The sequence below is a fragment of the Vidua macroura genome, chromosome 4 (assembly GCF_024509145.1).
Source record: "Vidua macroura isolate BioBank_ID:100142 chromosome 4, ASM2450914v1, whole genome shotgun sequence".
Classification (NCBI taxonomy): domain Eukaryota; kingdom Metazoa; phylum Chordata; class Aves; order Passeriformes; family Viduidae; genus Vidua; species Vidua macroura.
Window position 1 is genome coordinate 9,189,413 of NC_071574.1, and position 25,754 is coordinate 9,215,166.

A 25,754-nucleotide genomic window follows, 5' to 3' on the forward strand; every position below is an offset into this window, starting at 1 on the left:
GCACAATTCTTCTGGATAGTGGGTTTAAAATAAACTCGCCGTTGCATCCCTATAATACTGCCAGCATTAGCTGATGACGTGGCACAACTCTTACCATAATTCTGAAGCAATTCTTCTTTAGTTGAAACAATCAGTGAGCGGTCTTTTGCTGAGAGGACAATGGCAAGGCAGACGTAATGCTGTTCCGAGGAGTTCGCACGCCGCACTACAGTGAGGAGTCTCACAGGATGGTTATTGGGAGGTGTACTAAAATGTTCAATACAAAACCAAGTTGAGTAGCTTAAACCAGATGGTGGTGGGAAAAACCTTTCACCTAAAAATAAAAAGAAAGCCCATTACACAGCTGCACTTAGGATGCCTACTTGATCCTGTTCCTTTTTTCATATCAGCTCAGCTAATACTAGCCGTGTTTTCTCAGATGCTGAAGAAGCCTCTGTTAAGGGAATATCTTTCCACCACATACATCTGACTCCACTTAATATCCCAGGATGCTCCCACTAATTCTGTCTTACTGCAGTAAGCCTTCACCTTAGTTTTTAGACGTAACAACTTCTTTAACTAAGTGACCATGTTCAATGAACCCCACAGCTTTTAATTAAGCATTCCAGGTTCCTGTAGGGTGAATAATCCACAACAGCATGTAAAAGTGATGGCAAACAATTTAGATGGGGCTTTTGTGATGGTGTGTGCAACTACACCTGTAATAAATGCAGTCAAGGATTCAGCAGAACAAAGTCACAAGTATGGCATTACAATTCATTCCACATTTCCTATGCTCTACACACTGCAACCTCAACTTTTTCTTAATGCATCTGGGTTATTATTCATACGCCTTGGTTGATTACAATTTAGCCTTCTACTTTAAGCTTTGCATTTTAAAGCAATCACACATTTATATTTAATATTGCTTTTCATTGTTTTGGGGGCAACAGAAACACAGAGAAAAAAGACACAAGAAGTTCTTGATTGTTGGTGCACAGCATCCAACACCATACTATCAGTTCAAGACTAATCAAGAAGTCTAAGAGAACTAAACATCAGATACAAAACATTGTTTGTTACCAGTCATACTGGAGTACTCACCAGTTCCAATTCCGCTCACAACGGCACCATCAACAAGTCCTGTAGTAACAGCATTATTTGTAGGTGCATTGTGGGGAGCCAGACTTGGCAAGAACAGGCAGCTGTTAAATACAAGACCAGTAACACACTGCAGATCATGGAAGTCAGTGAAGGAGGAGTTCAATACAAACAAAACATGGCTTAGGAAAATACACCATAAGCACACAAGCTTTGTGACTTTATGTAGTAATGAAAAATAGGAATTAGTTCTCAAGATTGCTCACTGTGTGTCTAAATTATCTCTAGCACAAAGAACTTTGATAGTGTATGCCTTTGCTCTGAAGGTACAGAGTCATGTCCATGTGGTTCCATAGCCTAAGATGTTCCCTTGTGGGCACCTGCACCTTGCAGCAGCCTTTGAGCTGTCCTGAACCTTCTAAAGAGACTGGAACAGCTAAATCGTCAAAGGATCTGGCAACTGCAGACAATGATGTTCTTATCTTAATACAGTATACTCTCACACTAATATTCCACCAACTTAGCTATGTTTGGTCCTTACAAGAGTCACTGATGCTGTGGTCACAATGGAAATCAATATAAGGAGAAAAGTTCTTAGATTTTTCTTAAAATTTATTTTAGAAGCCTTTTTACTTGACTTGCTGATATTATAAGAAGTCACAACTGCATTATGTGAGTTACTTCTGGATGTGTTACCAGCATCCACAAATCTCCGGAAGCAAACAAAATGAAAATTCATTCTGCCAGCCTAGTTCAAGTTCTTAGGTCCAGACAATTTTCTTTTCTTCTCTCTTACAAAGGATGTAGAGCACAGCTTAGAGTAATATTTGTTTACTGAAAAAATAAGTCTCTTCCTGACTGTACTGTATGGAAAGGCTAGATGGAAAATGGGAGCTGCATCTTTGCTTTGCAGAGCTGAAAAGAGAATGTAGACAGCAGCAGAGCTCCCAAGTATTCAAGTTTTTCTATTCCATTTTTATAACCAAAAAGACCAAACATTTTCCTTAAACAGATGTTGAGAACAGTGTCATGCTTACATCTTCTGAATAGTTAAATCATATTGCATGATTCTCAAAAAGTGCATCACTCAGCAGGTGCTTAATTAGAGAGAGAAAAATAAGTAAGTAGTGCTAAAAGAAAAAAATGAGCTAAGCATGATATCCAGGCTATGCCTCCAGTTAGTAATACTAAGTTTCTTTCAGTTATTTACCTTCATGTCTGCTCATGAACTCGTCATGTCTGCTCATCATGTCATGAACTCACTTGTCTGCTTCATTTGTATTTTTGATACATTTTCATGTTTTTCAGCAATTTTAAGTGGGTCTCAGAATACCTGTACTATCTAAATGTCAAACATAAATCTCAGCAACCCTTCAAGGGTATGTTGGCATTCCTTTGTTTTAAAAGGGATGTGAAACCCAGAATTGAGAGGGTCCCATCAATGATACATACTTCTTTTTTTCACTTTCACACATAGCAAGCAAGCATTTTTTATCAAGGTATTAGTGAATGAGAAAGGAAGAAAGTGGACATTTATGTGACTCAAAGCATTCCTTTCTCCTCTTTAAAGAGTTCATTTGCTCCTTACTTGCAAATAGTCTATTAAAAATCACAAGGATTCCTTTGGGAGAAAAGGAAGTAAGCAAACACTCGAGAGCATGGCAGGACCTTACCCAAACCCTTCCAGAGATGTGTCAAACTCGATGAACGCTGGCGTAACTGATGATCCGTGAAGCCTGATATCATGTGGGGTTGTCATGGAGACCAAACACTTGACTCTGGTCAGGGGCACTGTGCTTCCTTCTGCTGGCTTGAGCAGGCTCTTGCTTATCCGATAGTGGCTGTCCTCATGCACACTGAAGACGCTGTCAGGACCCAGACCTTCCATGGAGGTGACCATGCTATCTACAGGAGAAGCCAAGAAACAACACAGCATTGCAATACAGCGTTGCAAAGGGAGGCATTTTTGGGCTGTTTATATGGACCTTCCAAGTCTGGTGGAATAGCTGAATTGTCACACATCGTCAGCTAGTTCAGCCTCTCGTAAGATAATGAGATGGGCAGCTCATTATCAATTGCTTTGATAATAAAAATGCTCAACCAAGGCAGAAAGATGAGCATCTTGCACAAGATGCCAAGGAAAGTTTGTGGTAAAGCCAAGAGGCCCTCCCATTACCTCATGTCAGCACGGTGTCCTTTTTGCAGAGGCTCCTCTTCAGATGCATTTCTGCTACCTGACTTAACAGGTAGGGAAAATTCTGCTTTGTGCTTTTCAGATGCAGTCTCAGAGCTCTTAGTGAGCAGAAAGTAGACTTAGCTTAGAATATTTAATATAACTTGTGGTGTTCAGAAAGTAGCTTTGCATTCTCTTTCCTAGGCTAAAAACTTTCTAGTCTCACGTTTTAATCATTTTCATTGTTTATTTTTCCCAGTGATAATACCTTAATGCAAATATATACATATATAAATAAATGGAGCACTGGCCAAGAGAAATTTAATCTCTTCTTCTCCCTTCTTTTAAAATTTACTGAACATGATAATATAACATGAATTCAGTTAATTTATTTTGTTTATTTATTTCATTGTTTAATGCTTAATCAGTATCATCTAAGATACTTTCTAGTTTCTTTTAAATACTTCAAAAATTTCAACTAAGGTATTTTTAATATGTTACAGCCAGCCATACAATGACCAAGCTGACACACAGAAATAAATATCCTGTGCTTTAGAAACTTTTCAACAATTTTTTGTATTATAATTTATTGAGACTCTCCTATACTACAGGAATAGCCATTCCCAAGCTCTACAACTCATGGATAATTGGAGATTGAGCAGTTATTTTATCTGACACCTTACTGAACACATGGGAGATACTACACAGATATAATGATTTGTTGCGTGCTCATGAAAGTAGCTGAGAAAAAATGATGTTAAATAACTATAAATGCAGGACCTACTCAAGACTTAAAAACAAACTACTACCATATTTAACAGTTACTGTTCCTAAAATAAAAACTTGTAATAATCCTTGCTGGATATATATATATTCAATATAAGTACTACATTCCCTTTGGTTTTAGAACTTTTCCAGTTCTAAAATTGTTCTGATGATTTCACATTCATACAAAGCTGGGGTAAAGTTGGATTTTTATGAATGCTTACCTAAAAATTTTAAATAGGTATGCAACTGGGGGACATGAGTGAAACATTATTTACACACATTTTTAGCACTTCAGCACCTACTTCTGATTTCTGGTTCAAAACTCAGTGAGCTGGGTTTGTGCACTCGGTACTGTTTCAACAACTTTTTGTCCCAGGCTCCGCAATTCAAAGGATTTCCCAAGCGTAAAAATTCCCTAAGAAAGAATAAAAAAAATTGGAAGTCATTTTCTCTATTTATTTCTCTATATAAATCTAACAGCAGTTTTTAAAAAAAGAGAGTAATTGCTTGCAATAAACATAACTTTTTACTAAGAAAATAATCCAATGCATAATTATGATCCATATTTGATCCATTCAAAACAATTTTACTTTGGAACACATGCTCTCAAAAGTTGACACTATTTTAAGTAATCAAGCAATTTTGATAAAGTAATTTATCATAAAATAAAGCAATTTTGATAATTCCCTTCTCTTCATTAAAAAACTTGGCAGGAGGCTGCTGCATTCTGCAGGAGAACATCAGGACATTTGATGATGCATGTCCAGCAAGCTAAACTCTTCTGGAGAGGCAGATCACAGGCTGAAGTAAGCAACCTCAACTTTGTTTTACCAGTGTGTCCTATTTGGTTGGGGGAATCATTTCACAGCTATCAACACCTGTATCTCTAGATAACTATAGTATCTCACTATAGAGCTACCCAGGGTATCAGTGTCTATGGCTAGGGAAGCTTAAGTCCCTGTAATGTGACTATGAGCTAGAGGGCTCCTTGCAAATCCCTTCTGACACAGCTACATGTCACTGAAGGGAACAGAGCAGCTGTCCTGGCTACAGGTCAGCCAGCCAGTGATCCATAGGAGATAATACAATTAAATTCCCTCTTACAGCTGAGATCACAGAACCCCAGGACAGTTTGGGTTGGAAGGGACCTTTAAAGGTCATTTGGTCTAAGCCCTCTGCTGTGGGCTGGTACAGCTTTCACTTACACTAGGCTGTTCAAAGCCCTGTCTAACCTGACCTTGAACAACACCAGTGACGGAGCATCCACAACTTCTCTGGACAACCTCTTCCAGTGTCTCACCTCCTTCACTGTAAAAAATGTCTTCCTCATGTCTAATTTGAATCCAGCGTCTTGAACTTTAAAACCTGTGTGGTACTGTCACTACAGGCCCTGGCAAAAAGTCTATCTCTGTCAAGAGACAACCTATTTGATGAGAAATACAAGGGGATATTGTGCTATCTCTACCACATCAGGTCACTAAGGCTCTCTACCACTGCCAGCCATTTACAGCGAGCCAGGGACAGTGCAGGCTGCAGGCTTCAGTCCAACTGAACTTCAGGGCTATCCTTCTGACCTCAACACCATGGGCTGCAGAGCCTGGGAGGCCAGCCTTTCAAACATCCTTTGGAGTGGTGGATGCAAGGAGTGGTCCTCATCTGCCAGAGCAGCACTGCATCTTTGCAGAAGTCGTGCGTGGAGCCCAGCTTCACACATGACTTGCTGGTTTCTCTCTGTATGCACCAGAGATTGCAGGATGTTGGCCACTGCCAGCTGGAGATCCAGTGCATGCTGAAAAAGAAAACAGCACAGGGCTTGAGACAGTGCAAGCTGAGGAGGAAAACAGAAGAAAGGCTTTATACATAATAAGAGAAACTACCATTAGCAATAAATATAGAAAATTAACTATACTTAAATATCTGTGCATGCACTTGTGTGTTTTCAGGGGGTGTGTGTGCACATCCGTATAAAGAAACACTCTGTACAAAAAAGGGTAATTTGTTAGACAAAGGATTACCGGAACTATGGTCAAGAAAAATAATTCAGGTAAGAATGGCTAACTAACCTCTACTTTTCACCAGCAAAGAGAGCCAGCTTAGACAGAACTAGAAACTCTTATTTTTGTGACTATTAAGCTATTCCTAGTAAGTTAACATAGAAATATAATCATTTAGGTTGGAAAAGACCTTTAAGATCACTCAGTTGAACTCTTAACCCAGCATGGCCTAGCTCACCACTAAACCATGTTCCCAAGTGCCACATCTACATATCTTTTAAAGACTTCCATGCCTGGTGATTCAAACAGTGCTCTAGGCAGCCCATTCAAGTGCCTAACAACCCTTTTGGTGAATAAGTTTTTCCTAATATCCAACGTAAACTTCCCCTGGCACAACTTGATGCCATTTCCTCTCAGTCTATCACTTGTTTGACTTGTTGAGACTGCCTCTCCCCTTGATACAACCTCCTTTCAAGTAGTTTTAGAGAGGGGTAAGGAACCTCCTTAAGCTTCCTTTTCTCCAGGCTAAAACACTCCCAGCTCCCTCAGTTACTCCTCACAGGACTTGTGCTCCAGACCCTTCCTTAGCTCCTCTGCCTTTCTCTGGACCCAGTCCAGCAACCTCAACATCTTTCCTGTAGTGAGGGGCCAGAACTGGACACAGGATTTGGGGTGCAGGCTCAGCAGTACCGAGTACAGTGGGATGATCACTGCCCTGGTCCTTCTGGCCACACTTGCTGATGCAGGCCAGGATGCCATTGGCCTTCTTGGCCACCTGGGCACAGCTGGCTCATACTGTAGACCAGCACCCCCAGGTCTTTTCCAGCCACTCTTTCCCAAGCCCTTAGCACTGCCTGGGGATGTTGTGACCCAAGAGCAGGGCTCAGCACTTGGCAACCTCACACAGCTGCCCTCAGCCCATCAATCCAGCCTGTCCAGATTCCTCTGCAGAGCCTTCCTGCCCTCCAGCAGATCAACACTCTGGCTGAACTTGGTGCCATCCACAAACTGAGAGTGCACTTGATTCCCTCATCCAGATCAATACAGATACTAAGCAGAACTGACCCAGTTCTGAGCCCTGGGGAACACCATTGATGACCATCTGCCAGATGGGTGTAACTCCATTCACCACCACTCTGGGCCTGGCCACCCAGCCAGTTTTTAACCTAGTAAAGAGTCCACCCACTCAAGCCATGAACAGCCAGTTTCTCCAGGAGAATGCAGTGGGAAACAGCATCAGAAGCTTTACTAATGTCCAGGTAAATGACATCCACAGCCTTTTCCTCATCAACCAAGAGGGTCACCTTGCCACAGGAGACCAGGTTAGTTAAGCAGGGCCTGCCTTACATAAAGCCATGCTGGCTGGGCCTGATTTCTGTTCTGTATGTGCTGCAGCATAGAATGTGTAATGATCTGCTGCACAGCCTTCCCCAGCACTGTGGTCAGATTGAGGGGCCTGTGGTTCCCCTGATCTTCCTGGCCAGTCTTGTAGATGGGCATCACATTGACTGATCTCCAACCAACTGTAATTTTCCTGATTAGCCAGGACTACTGGTAAATAATGGAAAGTGGCTCAGTGAGCACTTCCACCAGCTTCCTCAGCACCCTTGGGCAAATCCCATCAGCCCCATAGATCTGTGAGTGTTTAAGTTGTGTATCAGGTTGCTAACTACTTCCCCTTGGATTATACTGGCTTCATTTCTGCTCCCCACCACCACCATAAACCTCTACAAAACGAAAGACATATGCAACATGATTGTCAAATTTATGTTGTGAAGGCAGAAAGTTACCACACTCACGACCAGTAGGGACCAAGAAAGAGGAATCCAGTAATTCTTGCAAGCTTTTGGAATTATTATTTCTTTTTAAACAAAAAGTATTCTTCAGGGAAGACATCTCAAATAAAAAATACATAAGCAACTTCCAAAAATGTCCAACAAATCCTTCATATACAAAGTACCAGAAGACATTCTGGGTTGGGAATTGTACAAAGCAGTCATTACAACTTTAGAACTAGAACATATTTGGAACTTTTAACTTTAACTAGAACAACTAGAACAACTTTAGAACTAGAACATATTTCAGCTACTTAAAACAGTGTGCATAGTCCAAGATATGATGTTCAGTCCTGTGTCCTCACAGTGTGCATTAATACCTGATATATCAGGGAAAACACGAATTAATCACAGTGCTTGGAAACTTATCTGATGGCCACTTCATAAACTTACATTACTAACAAGAGTTTGAAAGAGATAAACAAAAGAAAGCCTATGAAATAAAGCAATTCCTCCTAGACATCTATGCCACCTGTTCTACAACTCAACCTGTGAAACAGATGTTTTTCAGCACAAAATGAGAGGACATCACCAGCTTTCCTATTTCCCACAGCCATCCTTTTCCCCAGCAACTCCCAAAGCTTCAGACCACACATTTTTTCCCTTACCTCTGGGTGTGTAGCTGATCCAACAGAAGCCAGAAGATCCAGCATTGCAAGCATAGCACCAGGGTGAATAATGACTGCATCAGAGCTTTGTATGGACGTGGGTCCTGTTTGGAGTTTCACATCAGCTATGTTTTTCTGAGGGCAAACAGGGGGTGTTGAAACAGAATGATATGCATGCCTGCAGGACAGAAAACATCCCATGGTTACAACACCCAGCTATTATGAGCTCTGCATTTTTTAAACAGCTGTAAAATTGTACTGGCCTATAGATGTTACTCCCTTTTCCTTGCTCTTCCCTCAGTTAGACAGAACAAGTGTTCCTCTTCTCAAACCTGTTGGGCATGTTTCCCTAAAGACAGCCTGCAGAGGTTTCAGTTTCTCAACCATTCTTGAATTTGCAAGTGCCTTCCCCAGGTGCTACACGGTTTCAAGAACTTAAGAGATTGTTTTTATTGCCTCCTTTTTATTCTAGTTGCAGTGGCAGCACACAACAACTGCAGTGAGCAACCTACCAATGCTCCTGTTCTCTGGATGTGTGTCTCCCCATTTGCTTTTCATTAACACCTGATCATGAAATGTACTATCACAAAACCCTCAGCAATCTAATCAGCCATGGGGAATAGAAGGGTGGTCTCTGTGTTTACTCATGCCAGCAGTCTGTATGTTCTCAGTAATTCTGTGACTGCTACAGCCATTAGGTTTTACATGAAGATGCTTTAGTCTGATCCAGGGAAAAGAGGATTTGACACAATGACTTAGAAGCAACCACTGGTCCTGAAAAATGCAGACATGTTCTTCATTGAAACTCTTGGAGATATCAGCTTGATGCCACTCTTCTTTCCGCAAGGGTTTCAAAACACAAACAGCATGAGCAGCTTACTAAACATATGCTTTCAAAATCTTGCTTTAGAAGCAAAAGCAAGATCCAAAGACTCATGCTCACCACAAAAAAAGAAAACCAAAACACACAAGAAACCCCCACAAGAAAAAAACCCACAAACCCAGAAAAGCCCCAACCCAAATCACCCATAGCCTACAGTATTTATCATACACTTATTTGTAAGAAGCAATAGAACAAATTATGTGTAAGAATTTTTTTTTGATGATCACAATGTCCTTCATTTTACAACTGAATACAGCAAAACAAGAAGGGTTTCTTTTTATCAAATCAGTTGAAAGAAGTATTTCCTCTCTTCTGTTCTCAGTGACAGAAATTTACTCAAACCCTGACCCTAAGTTAAGACTTTGAGACTGGCTGTTCCTCACCCTTTAGACACTTCCAACAAGGCAATCTCTTTCTCCTGGGAAAAACAGAACATAGATGGGAGATGAGGAAGGCTGCAAACACAATTCTGCCCTAAACACAGCCACCAAGCCCAATTCCTCTGCAAGAAACACATCTATGGGGGAAGGCTGAGATATTGGATTATTCAGCCTAAAACGGGACAACAGGAAGCACAGCACTTGCAATCTTCTTGTGCTGGCTGGAAAACTGGTTCAATAAATAATGTTCCAATAAAAAGGTTCCTACTGAAAAGCTTTGTGGCAGATCAGCAAAAACTTGGCACCTGAACAACCCAAGAGTACTGTTCAAAAGGGAGTTTTCAAGAAAAATTAGATTACCGATGCTTTACTCATTTAGCTAATGCTTACAGGAACTAATATGACAATTCTACTGAAACCAACTGCTAAGAAAAAGATCTCCCTAAATGAATTTTTCTAGTGTCTTTTACAAACCCTTAAGCCATTAATTTTCTAAATTTCTCTGTCAGCCCCACCACTTATGGAAACATCTAGCAGGTAAGAAAGGCTTCACTGTTTCTTTTAAAAAGAAATGGAATTAAGAACAGTGTAAGAAATGGTAATACTGTCACAAAGAGATGCTATCTGAAGCCTCTGCCCTGACTTACTGCAGAAATTGGAACACAGGCAATTTTTTCTCATGCATCCTAAAAGCACTGCTCTCCGTTTAAGGAGAAAACTGCAGCCTCTTTCCAATGTCACCTTGAGCATCTCAATGCCAGTTTTACAGGATGCAGTTAAAAAGACTAAATATCCATTTATCTTTAAGAATTCTCATAAGCCTAGTGAAATTCCATTTCTTAAGACATTCTGTTCACTTTTAAGTACAAATTTTACTTTTAAGCACACTGATCTGCACTATCACATTCACCTTGTTAGGTAAATTATGAGGTTAAAACATGGTAGTACACAGAGAGCATAACAAAAACATTGCTCACAGTGAGTCACAAACACAAATATGATCCTGGTCTCAAACCACCTGGATGTAACATTCCACACAACTGAAAAAGCAATACAGTCCAGACTAGGCTTCCTGTTAGCAGTCTAAGGAAAAATTATCTTTTTAAAGCATCTATTATTGAAAGCTTTTCAAGTAATTTTAAAATACCTTCTATTTTTAATTTTTCCATATAAAGAGAACTTGTAACACTTCAACAGGAAAAAAAAAAAAAAGTTTGTAAAGATATCTCTACGCAGAAAAAAGAAAACAGATCTTACAAAATCCTTCCAAAATATTAATGTTACAGTTCTATGGGTCAGGGTAGAAGTTGCAATAAATTAATTTAGCCATCCTTCCACATTCTTATATGTCTCCTTTAAGGAACAAGAAAAAAGAAGCAGATAATGGAAAAAGGCAGTGTACACAAGATGACATGCATTTGTATGTCTAATCTGTTTAATTTATTAAAATATATAATTGAAAATAATTAATTAATATAACTTCAGTTATATAATTAGCTACAATTATTGATGAAAATTACAACAGCATTTTGATCTGGAAAGAAATGTTAGATTTACTGTAGATAAACCCTCTGCATATCGTTCCCCAAGAGTGATCAGTATGGAAACGTTTTAAAAATAATGGCTAAAAAGTCAAAGCTACATTCTATTCTCTACCCTGTCAGGACCAAAATATCCTAAAAAAAGAAGAATGCATATTTCTGCTAAAATTCACAACAATCAAAGAGTTGAAAAAGCTGTAGTTCTTGATTCAAATTACACAGGTGTGGAAGAACAATGCATTCTAGGTAACAGAGAGGAAGCCACATACTGCCATCCCAACACGTGCTGCAGGAGTCCCACCTACTCTGCTTCCATAAAGGAGAACAATTGGATGGCAGCACTCCACAGGGAAATACATCTTTGAGACATGTCTGAGAGAGAATATTAGCATATCAGTGCATTCAAAACTATTCTAGACTGTGTGAGAAACCAGAACTGTGCTATTTTTATACGAATTATTTGTGTGCACAGTGTCTGCTTGCTCTTTTAGCCAAACAACAGAGGGCACTCCCTCAGGCATCTGTCTTACAAGTCAAAAGGCAGAAAACCAGGCCACAACAACAAGGGAGATCCCAAGGATGCAAAGCAAAGGAGACAGAAAACAATCAGAAGAGCAAACACTTCTCTGGGAAGAGTCAACTTCGACAGAATCTGACCGTATCTGACATTTAGGAGGAGAAAAAAATAATATTGGACTACAAACCCCAAGCTGCTTATTTTTGAAAGTAGAAAGATTACAGCCACTGGCAATGAATTCACTAGGAATGACAAACATGATGCTGTGAGAAAGCAGACAGCTGTTCAAACAGACTTTTTGGAAAGCCTAGTTCTACTTTTTTACTTAAAACATGCTTTTCAGAAAGGATATGAAAGTCACCCAAGCAAGCATGATCAATCTTTCTGTCCATTTTTACTTTGGGTCTTACACAATTTGTTACAACCCAAAGGCTTTTTTTGTTTGTGAAAATCCATTTCAAAAGCACTTAACCCCAGCAAGTACCTACATTACTGTACTGGAGCTTACCTGAATTGCTGAAAGCACCCACAGGGATAATGACTTTTTAAACTACCCAATCTTTACCTCAGGTTTTCAAGCAACTGCTTGCATTTTCAGTACCACAAAAAGAAAAAACAAAAACCAAGGGAAGCCAAACGGATCTATTCATATATAGCTATATTTATATTTTTATTTCCAGGCTACATCAGCCACCCATCTGGCAGTCTTGTTCATCACACCCTGGAAGCAGCTCCTGTTTGGCAGGCACTGCTTGTGTGCAAGCCTTTCAATATCTGTGTGTTTGAGTAATTCAGTGAACCTGAGCAGCCCTGCCACCTACACCTGGGAGAACAGCAAAATGTAGCAAAGGGATGGACAATCTGCAACACTAGAAGTTAATGCAGGGCTGAAGCTGTAAAGAGCTTCCACAGGAAACACTGTTTTCTTACATGTTTCTTCAGAGTAAATGAGAGGGAAAAGACTTTGGCAGCTAAAGTTTTTTCTCTGTAAACTATAACGTTTGTTCTTAAATGCCTCAGTGTTGTAAAAGAAAGGAAATGACAATCTAAGAGGTTCTGGGTTACTGGGAAGGTGCCTTTGTCCAAGCCACTCCCTGGAGAATAGCCAGGTATGACTTGGGTAACTTCACTCAGTAAAGAAAAAAGGTTCTCTTTACTAATCTGCTTTAATATAAACATTCCTTTCAAATCAGTTTCCAAAAGCATCTTTGGTTGTTTTCCTTTGCAAAATATTTTACATTCCAACCATGAAGCTTGAAGGCCTATCTTAAGCAGTATACCACTCAATAATGATCGTATTTTCTACGCATGGCACCTGCATCTCAGATATCTCTGTGTCTTTCAAAAGCAAACCTCTGTCTAACTTGCATCTGTAGATAGTGAAGGGCTGCTCCCTTCCCTGGGGACTCCAGGAAAAATTTTTTTCACATTTGCACAAACCTGTAAGTAACACTGTTCAGACAGTAACATCTATTTAAAAAAAAATATTGAAGTCTACCAGACACATTAAGATGCATAAGAAAAGACTGTAGCTTGGGAATGAAAGTGGGTGGTTGGATTTCTGAATTGAGCCATTTGTGCTTTCTTTCTAAACCTTTCAATAATAAATGATTTGGTAGTCAAGTACTGACAGGTTCATTCTTTACTTTTTATGCTCTGGAATTACTAATAAATGGCACCTTTACAAGCCATTCACTCTCCACCAAAAGTAAGCTTTCTTGAAAAATTAGTCAGGAAAAGAGAAATCCTGCCGTATTCATTGATCTACTAGCATAGTCTGAATGCCTTTGAACTGCTCCTGAGAGGGTCATATATACCTCCTTTAGATAATTTCTTATACTGGGCTTTATTGGGTTTTGAAACACAAGCCTAAATTTAAGTGCTATGGGAATCTGGAGACATCTCTAATCTCATCACTGCCTAGGATTCACTATGAAACATGCCTTTACATTTTTTTATCCAGTAAATACACAAGCGGAAATGCACTCCTCAGAATAGCAATTTAAGAGAAACATCCCTCCCCCCAAAACTAAGAAACACAACAGTGAGAGAGAAAAATCAGAAACGAGATCAGCTTCTCTTTGAAGGGTCGGTACCTTTTCCTGGATAAAGCTGGAGTACCCCAAGGAGAGGGGAGAGAAGTCTCATTTGTCAGGCAAGGAGGGATCTGTTCTGCACGACTACAGACAAAACAGACAGGGGTAGGACAGAGAGGTTAGAGAAGAAACCAGAAGCCATAAGCTTGTTAGTTTTACAAAAGCACCAATAAAATTGTTACTTGGATCCATCCTTCAGAAACAACATGGATGACAAAGGACAAACTGAACAACAGCCTCAGGTGAACACAGACATGCGAAGTGTGCACAGGTCTTGTGGTGTGACTCTGCACTGCTTGCTCATTGCTCTGCTGAGAGTTACTGATAACTGATAACAGCAGACATTCAGAGGAGAAAGTAAAGCTTCAGTGAATTCGATATAACCAACAGAAGTAAGAAATAAAGTCAATGTAAATTCAATAATGAATGATGAACAGAATATTTAAAGAAGAAAAAAAAATCACTGAAAATAACAGCCAAAAAAAAAAAGGAATTTAGTGAGGTATCTTATGCAACATCGCCATGTGATTTACTTACCCCATTGTTTCCTCATTCTCTATTGTTAGCCAGTGTCAACTTCTACAGTACAAGTAACACACTCTTAATAAAATTGTCCTCCTGCTACCTGAATGCTTTAATAATGCTTCAAAATGAGATCAAATAAACTGATTTCTGAAGTTGGCTTTTTGGTGAGTGTGTCAGAGTGTGAGTGTGTGTTAGAGTGGTTTTTTTGTTGGTTTGTTAGTTGTTAAAATTTTCTTTAAAGAAGAGAAAAGCATTAAGTCTCCTCCTTTGGGGGCAAGACTGCCCATCTTATTAAAACAGGATCACATACATTCAAAGGCTAGGGTATAAACAGCTTAAAGGTCCCAGACACAAAGCTTAGGTCTGTGTTTCATGTTTTGTACCTTAAATTGTGGAAAAAACTACTTTTAAGACAAGCCAATCTTCAATACATATTTCACAAAGTTTTGTTGTCATTTTGAACCTTTAAAACACATTTCTGTTCATTTTGAGTCTCATTATAATTTAAATTCAAGTTGTTTCACTCTGGGCATGTGTCCCAGTTAAATTTAAAATACCAATAATTTACAGACTACCTAGAACTTTAAAGAACAAGCAAATCCATGTAAAGCAAGATGTCCGTCTTATGTGCTAGCAAGGAGAAAAAGAGACACAGGGAAGGTCTTATCACTCTCTAATACTACTTGAGAGATGGTCATAGTAGTAGTGTCCATCTCTTCTCCCAAATAACTAGCCAAAAGGCAAGAGGAAATGGCCTCAAGTTGAACCAGGTGATGTTTAGATTTGATAGTTGGAAAAAAAATTTCACCAAAAGGGTTATCAAGCATTGGAACAGGCTGCCCTTGGATGGAGTTGAATCATCATGCCTAAGGGTCTTTAAAAGATGTGTAGATGTGACACCAAAGGACATGGTTTAGTGGTTGATTTGGTAGTGCCAAATTTACAGTTAGACCTGTATACTGAAGAGTATTTTCCAATGTTTCTAAATTAATCATGGTATTATTTAATCATTTACTTTACAGCTCCATATCAAATGAAACATGAAGTTAAGGCATGACATTCAACAACCAAATTTTAATTTCACATAATAAAAGCACAAAAATATAGTATTTCTAATGATGATAATGCAACCTGTCAGCCTATCAACCAACAGGTTGCTTCAACACATCAAATATAACCATGAACTGGTATCTCTATATAAACTGCTGCCATGATAAAAACATCCAACATCAGAGAGAACACTGGACACCCTGGAGAACAGCAGCAAGCTAAGTCATTATTTGGTCAGATGTTGACACATTATCCTCCTCTCAGTGGAGTGAAGTTGATTAAAATGGAAATACAAAAGCTTGCAAAGAAGGCATTTGAAGAGAACTATTTTGGAGAACACTGGCGTAGGCAGGCAGAGAAGATGAAAGAAAAAAAAAAAAGCAAAGGTCATACCTGTCAAAAGAATCTGTTGCTACCTTGTAGAGGTAAATAAAAAGTTTGCTGCAATGTCTTAGAGTAGGTGACACAGAATCCAGGGATATTAGGTCATCGTCCAAAAGTCTTTGAAACAGTTGTGTATTTGAAGGGAAGACATTCAAGGGACTTATTTTCCTCAAGTCTGAGAAGCAGCCAAGTAATCGAACAGCATCTGCCAGTTTTTCATACTGGATCTCTGTCTTGAAGAAGTGAGAGTTGGCTGGCTCGTAGCGCATTGCTGCAGTCAATGTGCAGAACACAGTGTGAAGCAGTTCAAACACTTGGTTCTGGTTTACTTTTTCCCAGCCATTCTTAGGTGGTGAGCACAAAGATCTTTCCATGGCAACAAGTAAAGATGTGACATACACAAATCCACCGACTTTCCTAAAAACAGTTCTTGTGCGGTGACTCTCTCTCAGTACCAAGAGTAGAGCCTGTGGACAAAACAAACAATCAAAACAGGAAAAAACCAGCAACAACAAGCAGCAGCATTACAAACAGCCTAGAAAAAGGTAGGAACATTTTTGTTCACACAACACTGTTGTGCTAGCAAAATCCTTGTGTCATTTGTCAGAACCTGGTAATGCCTGAAGTCTCTGAAGATCAACTTTGTACTACAAAAATTCCCATACTCAAAAGTTTGCCAAAAAAAAAAAAAAAAAAAGAGTAGGGGGAAAAGTAGAACACTGCCCCTTATTTAGAAATAAGAAATTACCTTCCAACAGAAAAGACCTGACCAAGTCCAGAACGTAACCCAAAATTGCCAAGTAATTCTTTTAGTGACAAGGTTGAGAATATCTGTTAGAAAGGAATCTTCTCTGTCATCACACTTCACAAACAATCTCAAACAAGAGAAGGCAATTGACTTCTTGCAGCAATGAAAATCTAAACCTTGGAGCATCCTAACAGTCTCCTAGAAATCAACAATGCGGAAGCACCTGGCAGCTTTGAATTAGCCAAATATGCCCACTTATTTTTAGCTTTCCTCTATAAATCTCTGAATTGAGACTAAGACTATATTTTAAGAGTTTCTTCTCAAAAGTAAGCTGTAGAGAGAAATGAAAGTGGATAAAACCTTACTTCCTGAACGAATAAATGCAAAGCCATGGTATAAAGAGCAGAAAATACATGAACTTAGGTACTAGAGAATAATACTCATTATCTGTGAAATCAGGGGGTGGAGAAGCCCCTCCACACAACCAAAAAAAAACCAAAAAGGACACCTGTCATAGGAAGTTTGACCCATGTGTGAAGATAGAAGAAAAAGTCTCCCTACAGAAAGCATCATAAACAACAGAAAAATGTTACTGATAGAGAAAAATAGGCCAGGGGGAATTTTCCATGACTGAAAGTGCTTTTTTAAGCACTCATAAGATGGGTAGTGAAATAGCAAGACTGTCATTCCTCTGAAGGAACTATCTCCTTTCCTGACAAACTTGAACAAATATTAAGAGACACATCACCACACGGTTTTGGGCTGTCAGTTCCATAACCTAAACTTCTGAGAACAGCACCAATGGAGGACAAGTACAATAGGAAAGACAGAAATCCTGATTTTCTGTTAAAGCCTCTGGGGAACTCCAATATCTTTTCTTTCCCCATAAGTATGGTGAATAACACATATTTGAATAACAAAAATTGCTGAAGACCTTCATAGACATTACACAGTAAATGAACAGTTTTATTATCAGCTCTCCTTTCTGTCTTTTGGAATAATATGAAGCTGTTCATTTGCCAGAGAAATACTACATCTCCTTTGAACAGAAATGAACCTAGATGTCTGAATTCTCTTTGTTAAGACTCATTTACTTTATACTATTTGCCTCAGCTTTTCTACCCTAAAATAAATCAGTATTTTGTCAATTTAAAAAATAGTATTAGCTACTCTGAAGAGAAATTGTGGGTCTAGATTAGCAAACAAAACACCTAATACAACAGGAAACAGACAAGAGTTGTCTTGCTTCTTCCTCCACTCCAGGATTACCGTCTTACTATTCCACTAGTTTGCTTAAGCAAGCAAGTTCTTCAGCTTTATCTTTTACTGTGATCATTACAATTTGCATTTATATTAATTATTTCAGCATTCATTGATACAAATTGGTAAAATAAGATGCCACAGGAAAATGCAAGCCAGAGCTGAAAATAAATGCATGTTATTTGCTTGCTATTTTTCCATACATATTCCCATTATTTTTAACTGAATAAGACCCCACCAGGGAAAATTATCATAACTGCAGAACCTCATTTTCTATCCAAGAACGTGATGACGCTAAAAACATATTCATTAGCCTACATCTCCAGTTCTGAAGCCTACCATGGATAGATGGTAAAAAAAAAACCCAAAAAGCCATGGAACAAATATATGTATTTCAACTCCAGAGACAATGGAGTTGTCTAAACACCACCCATCCAATCCAGCTCAATCCAATGCACTTCTCAGTGCTTTCCCTCTTGGAACCCCACCTTAGGAGCAAGACTGCTGAAGAAGAACCCTTCACCTACCCTTAGGATGTCGGTTTTGAGCTGCAGTTCCGTAGGTGGGGCTGAGTGCATCAGCCCCAGCAGGGTGCCCATGTCGTCCTCTCCACTGGGTGACAACACCAGCTGCTGGATGATCATCAGGGCGTGCTGGCGGCACTGCGGATACTTCACGATATTGTGCACGCACCTGGCACCGCCAAACTCCCTGAAAATGCCTGCTCAGAAAGAGGGCGGCAGGGTAAGCGCTTTAAGAGTAAGCAAAATATAAGCAGTGGCAAATAATGACAACAAAACAACATCAAAGGTTTTAATTTTCATTTCTACAGAATGAAGGGCAGAGTTTTAGCTCTATGGATGTGTAATGATTTACTATTATTTTTCCTCCCCTAACAGAAATAAAAATAGAATTTCAATGTCTTCTGACAAAATTTTTCACTAAAGGCATTGGGTACATGGATGGAAGTCAGCTCTAAGAATTTCCTCAATAATTCTGTTATTCTAACAGCAGTTACTCTTTATATGCTAAAGGTCAAAGGGTCTCAGGATGAAATAAAAAATGTACAAAACCCTCCGTGTTTTGTGAAGACCATATACTGTTCTGGTTTAGGGCAGGGTTTATCTCACATTTAGCAATGACCTAAATGAAATATGAACTGAAATTATAACTAGGATGTTTCTGGACACGAGCATGGTTGAGAAGTGGTTCAGTCTATCCACATCATTTGTAAGATTCTGAAGATTTTTTGTGACAAGACCTATCTCTGTGGAGATTAAGCTTAAGTCAAACAATGTTTTTCAAGTTTGCTGGCTACTGCGATAACCAAAAATTATATGAAAATCAATTCTGAAAGCATTACAAACCCCAAAGTAGAATATATATGGCATAAATAATGTGTGTTTAGTACTGTGTCAGCACCTAGAGCATCGTCCTATGTTAATTACTGAAGATGAAAACTGACTGGGGAAATGGATCAATGCTCCATTACTGCATCAAAAGGGATCATTTTCCATGTGACTATAAACTCAAAGAGCAGTTTAAATGACCAAGTTCAGGATTAGCAAGTTGATTCCCTCTAACATGTATATACATACAGACATGAATCCCACTATCCATTTCCTGCCTCCTGCTTTCTCTGATGTCCTTTGGATCAGAGATGGATTCATTGCAAAAGGAGAGGCCTCAGATCTTGAGACAGGTGAGCTTGTTGCACCCCTTCACAAGTATAGCCCATCTCCTTTGTGGTCAGGTTTTCATAGAGACTGAGGTAAGATTTTATGTTTCTCCCACTCTCAGTGTAGGTTCTCAACTATCCAGTGAACCTCTGTGGGTCTGGACACCCAAATTTCCTGTTGAAATGTAGTTAGCAGCTCTGCAATACTCTGGAAAGCTTATCAGAGAGAGTGGTTTAAGATCAGAAACCAAGCACTGAGTGTGGTATGAATCACTGCAAGGCTGTGCCTACTAATGCTTCTGTGATGACCTATAACGTCTGCTGGCCTCTAGATACAGCGCCACTGCGCTCACATCCCAGCACAGACAGCAGCCACACTTCTTGAGAAATAGTTCCTCAGCTCCTCCTGTATGTTCTGTCCTACTCCTGAAATAGGAGAGCTACTGATGAAATGAGGCCCTTGAACTCCCCAAGATTCTTCAGAAACATCATCTGTGGCATCACCCCAAGTGCCGACGTCTTTACACTCCCGCTGTTGTTTCTCCAGTGGATATTCAGAGATTAAATCAGTCCTGAGAAGCAGCAAGGAGGTCCTGATGGCTGATTGGTGCTTCCTAGATGAGGTCAGGAATGCCATCTAACAGCAGCCAAGGGTTTGTCACAATGCAGGTGGATGCCACCATAGTCTCAAAATCACTAAGTCTTGATTAATGAAGCATAATACAAAACTGCCTGATTTACAAAAGGACAGTTGTAACAGAGCCCTGTTTGTACGTACTGACTGGGAATAACTCTTTAATGAAAATGAAAAAACATCTTTAGCTAAAGATACAGGCATTACATTAAGTAGACGTGACTCTGTGAACACTGAACTCCATTTCTAATTATGTGCTTAAATTTTTGAATATCCAAACAGTCTTACAAGCACTATCATGAATTATTATAGAACTGTTGAAGAGTGATGGGATCTGGTCTTACTTTGCCTTCAAGTAAATAATACTAAAGAAATTTAAGTTAAACACTATCTTGTTCTCCTTATTTTATGCACTCTAGACTGTGCTGTCTATTCTCTTTGCTGGGAAAACTTGGCTGGAGAGAAAGTGTATTTCAGAGTATTTGAATAGTGGCCTGAAGATAGAAAGTCAAGACACGATTTTCCTTGTACGTATCTTGACAACAATCTCTTCACTCACCTGCATTTGTGTTTGATCCTTGTAGTAGTACTGTCAGGGTCTCCATAACCAATAAAGCCAGCTGCTTTTGGTCCTCAAATGAACTGTTTCTTGAATCCACTACAAAAAAATTTCAGAAGCTCAAGTCATAGAAAATATCACTCTTTTCAAAGATGCTTTTTAATACTTTCCACCAACACTTTTATTTTCTTTGCTTCCCCAGAGAGCATGCAGCCCCACCATTTTCCAAAGCAAGCTGAGATTTAGTCTACACATGAATTCCTGGGACAGCTTAACTATGAATCATATGAAAAGTTAATTTTATAAAGACAAGAATTTAAACAGAGGTTTTAGAGCACTGTGAGCTCCACTGTGAGTGCCTGACATTGCAGCTATTGTTTCTTCGAGCCACAAAACTACACCAGTTGAAGATTAACAGCATCTGTTCTTGTTCAGTTGTCAGTACCTGAAAAGAGAAATTCCACACAAATCCCACCAAACTACACTCACACAATTACAGCAAATGTGCTGATTGCTCAACAGGTGTAGCAGATCAACACTGCAATTGGCATAGTACACACAGAGAAACACTCCAGGAAAAACAGTGGGGTTTTGGTTATTTTAAATTACTCTAATAAAAAGTAAGCCCCAACACAAGGACATGTGCACCCTGATTAGATGACAGTTTCATCTATTTATTTACAGGAACATAAGAACTGATGTATTTTCCAATGGTGTTAAGGGGAACAAAGCTTTCTAACTAACCTATAGCTACTACTCACTAATGAAGCTTCCTACAATTAAACCCAGGTGAAACACCCATCAGTTATGGTTAAAAATTAAGTGTCACTGATGCACACAAACTGGACTGCAGTTTGAATGAAGAATGTTAAAAAAAAAAAAAAGTCTTTGTGTGCATGTAGGCTCCTATGGCACGTGGCAGAGCCTGCTTTGGAGACCTAGCAGCTGTGCAGCTTATCTGAGATGCTCCAGTCTGGAGACAACTGATCTTAATTTTTTGTTTCTTAAATGCTTAGAAGACCCAACTTATAAAAAAGTCTCCTATTAAGAGCTCAGCTATGCACTCTATAGTATTTTTTCAAAGCTGGGGCTAAACACAAAGGCACAAAAAGTATCTTTTGTTAGGAAGAACACTGATGTTATGTATTGCCCCTATACTTTTTTCACGTTAAGTAACAAATACTGAACCAGTAAATCAAAAAAAACCATTTAGAAAGGAAAATATGAGCTTGTACTACTTCGCATTCATACAGTATCAATCATTACAGTTAGACTTGACCTTCTCTCAAGAAACTGAGAGAAGCAACTCCAGTGAGCTTTCAAGACGGCACAGCAGTCCTCAGCAGAATTCAGCCCTTGAGGTACATATTCTAAATGGCAGACTCTACTATTTCCAGCCAAAAAAGACAAGTATTAGAAAAATGGAAATGGACACACTACCTTGATCATTCAGTGCTTGAGTGGGATCTTTCAAAAGGGCTGCATATTTATGAAGAAGATTTACCATCACCTCCAGAAGCCCCACTTCCCTGAAGACATCCTTAAAGATGTAATCATGACGGGTGAACTTCAAGAGTGTCTTCATGGCAATGATGCTACACTGAAAAGAAGTGCTGGATTTTAAAAGGATGCTCACACTGATCAGTTCTTTACAGGGTATGTAATTCAAGCTGAAGACAACCAACTCCAGCATCTCAAAGTATTTGGTCTGCACTTCTGGAAGTTTAGGAATTTTCTCTGCAAACTGAGACAATGTGTGTTGCGATTCCAAAATGAAGTAGTTGGCATTGTCCGCCATATAAATATTCGTGATGGCATCAAGGATGATTTGTGCTAGATAGTTGGTTTTTGCTCTCAAAAATGCATTCTGGAGGACAGAAAATGCTTGAATATTCCTCACACTATGACCTAAATCAGGAAACAAAGTGGGATGGGAGGAGAAAGGAAAGAGAAATTTCTTAATCATCATAAACAATGAATACACTTATTAATAATGACCCATGCATTTTAATAAGTGGGAATAAAATAACAGTGTATGATGTCACTTTTAATAAAAAAGTAATTAAAATTTAACTTCAAAAAAGCCTCTGCACAACCACTTACACTGTGAATTCCACAACCTACTATTCTTTAAGATGTCGTCTTTGATAGTAAGAGTTTATGTAAGCAGCTAAAGATGCTGATCAAAGATAATGTCTTTAAAATAGATAAGTACACTTATTTAGTGTTAAAATGGGATACAGTCCTAGAGACAAAACAAAGCCTGCCCATCATGTACCCAGGCCATAGGAGAACTCACTATAGCAACAGTGATATGTTCTGTGTTCCGTAATGCAGAACACAGCCCTTGCAGGTGGGTATTAAAAAACTTTGGCAGGGTCCAGTACTATTAACAATTAAGGAAATAAAACACAGGGAAAGAGTTGTAAAGTATAAAGTAGCTATAATATTAGCACACAAACATCTCACAACTTTAAAGCTCAGTCACATTTCTTCTTGTAAGTACCTTCAAGTTGATTGAAATCTCATTCACTCAGCTAAAGAATGCACCATTTATGAGTGTGCCCCAAAATTTTCTATGGGCAGATATTATTCTACTCAAAAGATGCCTCAAATTTGACTTTTTAAACTTCTGTAGGAATAGTACAAGACACAGTGGACAGATCCCATGATACAGAAAACAGCTAACGGCAAAAAATAAGAATAACTATCAAAATACACAATCAAGAGTGAGAACTTAAAATTAGTAATTATTATATAAGGACACTGCTATGGCATGCTATTATCTTCATTTTTGTAAACGGAATTGTCTAATTTAACAGTAAATTCAATTATCTTCATTCCTAGTCTCTCCACTTTCCATTTCAGTATTTTTCCAGAAGGCAAGAGATAACTCCCTTGTAAATGAACATTGGAACAATTTCACATCTGGAAGAATATTAGTTACAATATAATACAGTTGTTCCTAAAAGGACTTTTTTACATGCTATCTTTACTATGAAACCAAATTCTAACCAGCTTTTCAGAGTTCAAGAACTAAAATGATTTAAATGGAAATAATTGAGAAAATCAGTAAATTGAGAAAACACAGTCTTCATAAAAAGACAATTTGCCAACATTATGAAAAGCAGGTAAAAGGAACAGAGATGTCCTGACAAATACCACAAAGTTAAAGAACTCTTTTGCAGATTGTAACTGACCATGGTACTCTCATAATATTGTATCAGAAAAGCTTATTAACCTAAAAAAATTAATATTATTATTAAATTAAAATTATTATCAAAACATGGAGAAATTAAACTCTGAGTGTTCACCTTCTTTTTCTATTTAGTGCAAAAGAAAAACAATTCCTAAGAACAATGAACTCTCTCCATACCAAAGAAAGGAAGTCACTGTCCAAGGAACCTAAGATGTATATTCATTAGTCTATACATCAATAAATGCAATCCTAGAACAAACTGTTCTTGTGCAGTGGTATATCTCATAAAAGTTAAACAAAGTAGCTCCACAGTCACTATTAAATTCCAAATTCCTTAGTTACATACAAGACTAACCTGAATCATAAGTTTATGCACAGGATACAAAACATAAGTTTATTTTTATACAACCTTTTCTCCCCCAAGACTTCCTCAACCGTATCTCCAAATTGTAATTGACTGTGGTTTCAAGAACACCACAGATTTTATCATTCTGATCACACTGGTGATGAAATAACAGATGTCAGCTCACAAGTTACATTTGCCTAAGCTGACAAAAGCTAACAGAAAGCAAAGTGGAGTAGGGAAGGGATTTTACAAAAGAAGAAGAAAAAAATCAAGCCAGCACATCAGCTTTTCATATCAATTTAGTAAGAGAGCAGCTTAAAACACTATAAATCAAATCAGTGCATTTCTCCATTAAGATAATCTCTTCAAATCTCCATGTAGAAAACTGTCAGCTTTGCAGCCAAGAGGACTTGTCCTCAAAGACAAAAGTCCTAAGCTTTCTTCTTTGGGTACCAACCCCAAAATAAAATATTTGAGACCAAAATAATGGAGTATTTGATACACAATCTTAGATAAAGAACCTAGACTTACTTGCAAAGGGTTTGTGCAATACATAAATGCTCTGTATCTTGTCATTTGCACTTAGAACAACAAAAAAGCTAACAGAGAGAGAAAGCAAGCAGACTCACCTTTGCCCGCAGGCTGTGGGACTGCAAATCCAGGTAGCAGGAAAGGTACTCCAGTGGTAACACCAGCTGGCTTTAATTCATTGACACCGTATGTTGTTAAGGAAGTTATCAAATTAACCAAGTCCTTCAAAGCATCCTTAGATTCAGCTTCTTTTGCCTGTTCTAATCTAAAGAAAATACAATAGGATCAAGTTAGCAGCACTAGTTTAGCTGAACTCAAATCACTTTAGTAAGATCTGTTTTATTCTATCAGTTTAGAGACTAATTTTACTGCCTCATTCCTGCAGTATTTTCCAGGTCCATGTCATACCATTAGGTTAGTCAAACACTGGACTTAAAAGAGCAAACAGTTATTTGCCATAGGAATTTACCTCATAAATCTCTCCTTGAACTCAACAGTCTGCTAAAAACCAAGAGACATGAAAATTACATTAAAAATCCTCTCACAGATATGAAGATACTGTATAGGAAAGTACATGGATAGTCTGTAATTAAATAGATCTGTAATTAACTTGGTAAGCTACGTCTGCCACTGTGAGAGTGAATATTTTGTGCTAATGAAATGGTATCTTGGTAAAGGCCTAGCACTCATAAGCATGAAGGATACAACATAGTGAGGGATGAAGCACCCTCACTAGAACTACAAACTCTTACCACCTTTGAACACAAGAGAACAGAAATGTTAACATTCCATTCCAACCCTTGTTTACTGACAGGAAAACACCATCAGACCAAACCCTAAAAACTGACTCTGAATCATAACACCAACCTCATTTTCCTGCTACTTCACCACAAATAAAACCATGTTGAATTATTTATTAACTCTGTAGATCTCAGAAGTGAACTGGGGACCACATTCTTCTATAG

The 25,754-nt window shown here is 38.7% G+C and overlaps 1 protein-coding gene across 4 annotated transcripts in view; it reads right to left on the reverse strand.

Moving 5' to 3' along the window:
* Positions 1–25,754, reverse strand: part of WDFY3 (WD repeat and FYVE domain containing 3) — a 150,682-nt gene that overhangs the window by 53,439 nt on the left and 71,489 nt on the right. For 3 of the 4 annotated variants that reach the window (XM_053975345.1, XM_053975346.1, XM_053975344.1), the window contains exons 9-20: positions 24,888–25,054; positions 22,154–22,621; positions 20,714–20,812; positions 18,370–18,563; positions 15,844–16,301; positions 13,876–13,959; positions 8,459–8,636; positions 5,596–5,810; positions 4,324–4,436; positions 2,754–2,985; positions 1,084–1,184; positions 95–313 (exon numbers count right to left, since the gene is read on the reverse strand). In XM_053975345.1, the coding sequence (XP_053831320.1) occupies positions 95–313; positions 1,084–1,184; positions 2,754–2,985; positions 4,324–4,436; positions 5,596–5,810; positions 8,459–8,636; positions 13,876–13,959; positions 15,844–16,301; positions 18,370–18,563; positions 20,714–20,812; positions 22,154–22,621; positions 24,888–25,054 (2,528 nt within the window). The remainder of the gene's footprint in view (positions 1–94; positions 314–1,083; positions 1,185–2,753; positions 2,986–4,323; positions 4,437–5,595; positions 5,811–8,458; positions 8,637–13,875; positions 13,960–15,843; positions 16,302–18,369; positions 18,564–20,713; positions 20,813–22,153; positions 22,622–24,887; positions 25,055–25,754) is intronic. The other variant, XM_053975347.1, reaches the window with a different exon arrangement.